This window comes from Lepeophtheirus salmonis, chromosome 1, assembly GCF_016086655.4.
Source record: "Lepeophtheirus salmonis chromosome 1, UVic_Lsal_1.4, whole genome shotgun sequence".
NCBI classification, from domain to species: Eukaryota; Metazoa; Arthropoda; class Copepoda; order Siphonostomatoida; family Caligidae; genus Lepeophtheirus; species Lepeophtheirus salmonis.
The window spans coordinates 10664775-10672694 of record NC_052131.2 but is presented as its reverse complement, the minus strand read 5'-3'; the positions used below and the strand labels follow the sequence as shown (position 1 = coordinate 10672694).

Below are 7920 nucleotides of genomic sequence, written 5' to 3'. Positions count from 1 at the left end.
TTCCTCTTAATAGAGAAATTCGTTTTCTAACAAGCCCCCCCCTAACCAAAAAGTTATTTTAACAGACAATTGATGTTTGCAGGGGTCTAGTTCAGTCATTTTATGTTTTTTTTTTCTTTTAATTTACCTACGATGCACTTTCTTCTTGCGCTCTACAAAAATAGAATCACTACATTTATGTACTTAGGACCCTTACATAAAAATCCTTAACTTTTTTTTTCTAGAATTAAACCAATGCCAAATGTAAGTTACATAAAAGAAAAAAATATAATTATTCAATATAATCGGCTTTGGCGTCAATAACAGCTTCGACTCGACCTCGACCTCGGAAGGTGTTGATTCATAATCACCTCCAGACTTTTACAGTTCCTTCTTGACTCTTAGACAAAGGACTTGTCCAGATTTTAGAAGTTTGCAATCTCTAGATTGTCTCGATCGAAACGGATTGCAAAAAAGACACTCTTTCCTTTCCAGGATTGTGGAATAAATACTTTGCTGATCAATGCCATGTTTTTTAAAGTGAGGCCCAACACTTATGAATAGCCCCAAAACAACAATCAACGTCCTACCTACACTTGTTATTAAACATCTGCCGCATGCTGTTGGATATTTCAATCACCAAGTGTTATATTTGAGAGAATAGGTTAGAAAATCCATGAATATAAGGGCATTTGATGCACCCTAATACACATGTGTATATTTTATTTTACAAATAGGACTTATTTAAAGTTTCATCCATATTTTTTGTTTAAATTTTTTTTGAGAAGTAGTATATAGTAAAAAAAAAAGAGAAGAAAATAAAGAAGGGGTAAGAGAAAACACACTCACAGTAAAATACCATTTTGAGTAGAGAGCATGCTTTCAAAGCGTGAGGTGATGTGAAAGCCCGAATTGCCGGAACAGAAAGAGGAGAAGAGAAAAAAAAAATTAAAGAATAAAAAAAAAATATAAATATAGCTGAATTAAAAGCTCATCAAATAATAGTAAAACAAAATTATTAAGTCAGTTGGTTTTTGAGATTCAAGTCGCAAAGGAGAAAGTGTTGAATTTTCTGTACTTTTATCATAATTTATACATGTATATATAAATAGAAGGATTGCCAAAGTACATGGATGGAAATCAAGTATTATTAACTTTTAGATTTTCTAAAAGCCATATGATACTTACGTAAAACAGACTCGTAAGAGCTTCCTTAAAAAAAGACTCTAGGACTCTATTTTACAATGCTCTTAAAAAGTATTTTATTCCTATTACTTCGACTATCCATACAGAGCTTTGTTCCTGGAGAGAAAAGGGGAGTCTTTGCCTCTGAGGACAGAGACAAAGTTCATTTTCTCACACGAACTCTCAACAACTATCAAAATTCACTCAATTCAATACATAATCATCAATCTTCTGGGCTTTCATCTGATGGGATCATTGAGTCAAGGAGAGTTTGCAAGATTAAAAATATGAAGCAATATAAGAAAATGGTGACGGCTCAGCTGGAGGCTCATCGATGTCTTGTTCGGGACACGGTTGTAAGAGTACCCCTTCCTGATGATCTTATTGTGAGTGAGGCAATGCCGGAGTTTGTTGTGGTTCCTCGATGTACCGGTAAGTGTTATTGGTATTCTGCTGTACTTTTTTTCCTCTTCCTGATTTTTTATTTTCTAATTCACGATCTTTTCAAAATATTTATTCCTTCGAGAGAGAAATAAACCGCAGATGCTATAATTTATTTATTTTTATACCTGACTTCAGTCATGACAAGAATAAAAAGAGATGTAACATTTCTTATGTATAAACTACAGTCAATGGTTTTTCAAACCTTCGACATGTGTTTTTATTTCACAAAAAAAAATAAAAAATAACATTTCTACTGCCGTTTTTTTTTCTTCCATACTGAATAAAAAAGTAGCCAATGATCCAAATATATTTGGAAAAATAAACAAAAACATTGGGTCAAAAATATATAACTTTAAAAGTGACAAATTTTACAAAAATGGACGCCAAATTAACACAAAAGACCGTATATGTTTTGCTTACAGTTTAAGATAAGGTTTTGTAAGGAAAGTATACAAAAAATATTAATTTTCTTCGATACTATATATGTGGTGTGTCAATATATAGATACTCTTAAACACAAATCAAAAAGAGGAAAAAATCCCAATTTATTTATTGCCTTTCAAAAAAATCTATCAGTTACTTATTTTTTGGCCTTTTTAATTACGATTTGCAGCAACTCGAAAGGCTTTATAAGAACAATTTATGTATATAAATTGAAGACAATTTGTGTATATAAATTGAAGATATTTGTGTATAAAAATTGAAGACAATTTGTCAAAAAATACAAATATAATATATACTCTGTTTTGTAGATAATTATTCGAGCCTGCTTTTTTGTTGATGGGCTATACATATAAAGTATGTTCAATGGATTTTTGATCATATCAATAATTAATTAATTTACCTCCACATTAATAAATATGTAATTAATATCCTGTTGAAATTTAATGGAGAAAAAAAAAATATTTGACATATACGCAATTTTAATATATTTCAACAAATAAAAAGATACTTTCACATTTTATTAATGCAATCGGAATAAGAGTCTTTTGTATCTTTTGTGGCAAAAAAATTATAATTTATAATGCACTCCAAAGAAACTTAATTACCCATGGAATCAACCCTAATCCACTTTTAATAACTTATCCTTTTTTTCTTGAGCCATTGCACTATTTTTTTAATCCAGAATAACAAGTCTAATTGCTTTGCAAGGAAAAGTCTTCATCAAAAAAAAAAAAAAAAAAAAGAAGAAGATCAACTTTGTTGTGTTTAACAAAATACAAATTATAATTTCTGAAATAAATACAAAATATTTTAAAGAAATGAGCATATATATTTTTTCATACTAATAAAGAGGATTTACCATTTACATGAGGTTTAATATGGTCAGAAATATCATTCTAAATATATTTGCGCATACGTGTGTCCCGTCTAAACAAGTTTAAGCTATAATTATTTTACTCATACTTAAGTTTAGATTACATTTGTATTCTTATACAAATTATTGTCAATTTCTATCAATAAGCTATTTTGATTAACCCTTAAGAGACATCACAAATTGTAGTTAAAATGGTAAAAAAAAAATTGAAAGAATTTATAAATTGATAGGTTTTAGTTTAAAGACCATATCGGAGCCAAAATTATAGTCTTGCAGATCAAATGAATGCTTTAAACTGTAGTTTATATATTTGGATACCTCAATTTGTCCCAGCAATTTGCATAAAAATACTATAATACACCAAAATATATCGACTAAATATTATAAATATTAGGCTATGTGTACGGGGTATGATAAAAAAGAGAACTATTTTTCTCATTCATTATTGATTCTTATTCCAATCTCAGATAATATTTGTTAATAAAATTGGTACAAATTACTACAACATTTTGTTCATCGATTTTCTACTCTTAAAAAAAAATTTAAAAAGATGGAAAGAACAAACAAATTTAGCAGAATATTTATAAAAACTTTTGCAAGATTATTTGTTCTTCAACAATTAGCATTTTGTAAAAATTAACTATTCTAAAACAATAAACAATCTTTAAATATTTGCCTATAACAATTTTCCCCTAATTTTAATGATTTTTTTCATTCTTTTCAATAGTAAAAGATCAAAATACACATCAAAAAACGTCTAACCTTTTCATTTGTCAAAAAAAAAAAAAAAAAAAAAAATGGCTAAAATACAAACCTTTGGGATATGTGTTCCGATATAATAAAAAAATATATTTGAGAATCGAATGAAAATTGAATTTTAAATTAGAGTATAACAGTTTCTTTTTTATTAGAGTAAATAGATGTAAAAAATAATAACTGCATCTATTATTTATACATATAGTGGTAATTAATTTTTTTGGTGTTATACAATTAATTAAGTCACATTGAAACCGGTGACATTTATAAGACAACTTTTTTTTTACTCAGGGCTGGGTTGAATTAAGGAATTGATTGATAAATCGTATTGGTATCGAAAAAATAAATCTTAAAAATTTATATATTTGAGCTATTATTTTATATGATAAATCAGAAAAAATGAGGGAATGGAAAAAAAATCTTGTCAATTTTTGTAGCCAGGAAATGTTAAGTAGAAAAAGTATCAGACTTATATGATTGAATAAATACAAAAAAAAGTAGGACACCAAGTTTGTCTCCTTGGTCATTAAATTAAGAAAAAAAAACCCCAAGGAAATATATATATTCCTTACAAAAGCATGTCAAGTTTGCCTTCCATTAAAATTGCTCTCTTTTTTTAAACGGCCATCTTGTATAAAGATACTATATCAGGATCAAATTGATGAATCCGTACTTTATAACTAAAATATGCTTTATTCAAATAAATTAAAAATATACCAAGTCATCCTTGTCAATCAAGTTAAACATTAACCAACAAGGGCTAAAACAAGATGAATGAGCAATATGTTATTAAATTATTATAACTCCAAAATGATAAGTCGGATTCTAGAGACTAATCAAAGTCTTTTCAATAAAAAGTTATCAATAAATATTTAGTTTTGATTTTTTTGGAAATATTGTATCCTTAGCATATGAATCTGTTGATAAAATAAACAAAACAATTTTGATTACATAAAACAATTGCTTTTAGGGGTACGGGTACATCTACTCCTTTTTAAAATATCAGACTAAAAAATATTTTGACACCAGCTTATGCAGATACTTTATTCATACACTCCAAAATCGGACCAAAACTGCTAATATATGTCTGCTATTGTTTCAATTAATTAAACCCTGTTCACACTGCAATGTTTTTATAACGATATTGTATTTCTTATAATCGTATTAAAAAAGTTTTACATTCACACGAGGTAGAAATCTGCATAATCCAAGCCAGTTAAGAATATTGATGAATGATGTATCCAATGGGAATGATATTATTAAAGAAGAGAAAATGAGTACATTCGGCGTGTAAAAATTAATTTGTATAATTTACTAATACAAGCTCAAACTTTCAAATTAATATCATTATTGGTTAAACAAAACACTGACTTCGTGATAATAGAAGCACAAAACAGATAAATTTTTCCGCAACTTGTCAAGTATTGTAACTGTCACTGTAGCCAAGGATACTGCAACAGTAATAATACTTTTTGACGTATAAAAAACTAAACCTTTAAAAGCGTTTCATATCATGACAGAAGGCTTAGATATTACAATTTTTATCCTATAGGCCATTGATCAGTATTATAATCTTCAGGCCTCTCTCGTGTTTAACAAATGTTTTTTATGAAAAACGTAAATCTATAAACTAATAAATTTAATAAACGATACGTGTAAAATTGCAACACATGTAGTAACTTACTCTTTTGTACTGAGCATAAACATGTCTTACATTTCTACTGAATGAGTGAGGTTTGAATATTTATAAATTTTATTAACTGATAGTAAAGGAATCAATGATTAAATTGAAATAACTAATGGCAAACATATAAAAAGAAAAACTCAGATCGTTATTACAAAACTATTGTTCCTTCAAAATGTTACTTTAACTTCTGAAAATCAGTCTTTTTAACATTTAAAGAAAAGTTAAATAAAATTAGTAATCTTTATTTGTAACCATCTGCGTTACATTATAAAACTGTAATGTTAGTTTTGTAATATAATTCGTGAAAAAAAAGACTGTTTCAACTATCCCGTGTCCTCGTCCAAGCATTGTTTCTATTCCAAACTCTAGTACTAGCTATGACTTTTAATTTACCAGTTAATTTTGGGCCTTTTTTCTTCTACTAAATAATGGAAAGGTTGAAAGATTTAATGAAATTGCTGTACATAATATATCAAAATATAAAAATACACAAATTTTTATTTGTGCAAAGATCCAATTGTTCAATTTGCTTAAACAAGCTAACATGTTTCATTTGTAAATTGTATAATTACACGCTGATACGTTTAAAAATTTGCTTATTTTCACATCTCTAGTAAAATATCATTTGTTCATAGAAATTACTACTAAAGAAAAGAAAAGAAATAACACTTTTAGAAGTTCTCTCTATATAATGGTAAGAAAATAGATCTGTCAATTATATTCATACCATTTCCAAAGATTTTTTTTATCAACATCATTTTAAGATATTTAGTATATTATGATGAATAAAAAATTCGTTTTTTACAAAATACAATATATAAATTCTTTTTTTTTATACAATATAAATTTACGATTTATCAAAACGAAAAAATTTAAGAGTTTTTCAACATCTGCATCAATTATATTATTAAATGTTATAATATATTTATATATATCACATTTTCATGTAATGTCGGCATTTTTGGGGCCTAACCAAAAAATGTCATAAAAGTTAAAACCCTTTTATCATTCAGACTCAAGAATATTGTGAACTCGTGTTGGGTATTTGGAGGTTAAAATGGGACCATAAATTTAAGACTGCCCATCAAAAATATATTTTTTAACGTTTATATTTATTATACTTCATACCTTAATATGTACTCAAATATTTAAATACATCATTAAATAATATATTCTCTGATGTACATAGTGTGGTCATAAATTAAATATACATTTGTAAAGATCATATATTATTCCCAAATTATACAAACGTTCTCCCCTTAATTGATCCGAAACAAAACTAATTGTGGAAATTTAGCCATTTCATTAGAATTTTTAATCTCTAGATAATTGATTTCAGATGGTATCATTGTTTTCTTTGGAATAAGGTATATTCAATAAAAGTATTACGTGATGTTTCAAGCCATTTGATGAATTTTCCCCAATAATTTTTTCCATTTCTTTAATAAGTAACTCAACTCTGTGTCCCCAAAATAACCTCCATTTAATTTATGATGCAATCTGTGATGTCTGTGAAAACAATTTATAAACTAACCTAAGGTAGATTTTCAAAAACAATATATTTTATATATTATAGATAGCTTTTATATAAAAAAATTCAATAACTTTTTAAGTTTTACTAGTTCTATAATTATAATATCCAAAATCAATTTCAGACTTTCGGCTACAAAATATTTTTGTTTCTCTTGTTTCCTGTCTTTGGCCTCCTTCCTTCATCCTTAGAATAAGCAACATATAATCATAGCAAAAAAAAAAAAAAAAAAACACGCTATATCCTCATACTACATAAGCTGCTCGTGATTGAAAACAAACAAAATTCCACTCATGAATTTAGTTTTTTTACAACTTTATCTCATATTTACTGTTGGTGTTTCTATGACATACCATGTATATTCACCTTGAAAATTGAGGCAGAAAAATTAGTAGCCTTTACTGTATACAACTATAAATATGTTGGTCAACTTTTATTTAATAATGAAACACTTTATTTTGGCGTTAATCCTACTTTTTAAGGGCTAACGTTTTTCAATCTAGATAGACGGTTCAGGTAACGATTTATTGCTTCATGGACAAAGTGTTTCTACGTTAATAATCCTTAAAACACTATTGGACTGCAACAAAAAGTTTTTTTTTCATCGAAATAAAAAGATTACATCCAATCGAAAAAAAATATTAAATCAAATGTCCTTTGTCTTTGATGTACTTCCATTAACATCTTAACTCCAATTGGAGCAAACTATACATCATTTGAAAGCAGAGAGTCTAAGAAATTCAGTGGTGGCAAGGACATTTAGTTATACATATATTTCATTAATTATATCACTTTATAGTAATATTTATTATTTTTATAAAAATTCAGATTAAAGTTCTTATAACAAATCATACAAAGATTCAAAACAAATTAATATTTAATTATATTCTGATATTATCTATTTACATATATTGAAAAAATAGTGTTAATTATTTTATGTAATTTAAATTGAGAAATAGTTTATTATTATTTTTCTAAAATTCAATCAATTTAAATTTTATAAACAAGTTTTTGTTATCT

General features: G+C 26.9%; 1 protein-coding gene across 1 annotated transcript in view; it reads left to right on the top strand.

The window, feature by feature from the left end:
- The first annotated feature begins 541 nt into the window (after positions 1-541).
- LOC121116682 (uncharacterized) overlaps positions 542-7920 on the top strand; it is a 43537-nt gene continuing 36158 nt past the window's right edge. Inside the window, exon 1 of the mRNA XM_040710970.2 lies at positions 542-1596. Within this exon, the coding sequence (XP_040566904.1) occupies positions 1224-1596 (373 nt within the window). The 5' untranslated portion in view covers positions 542-1223. The remainder of the gene's footprint in view (positions 1597-7920) is intronic.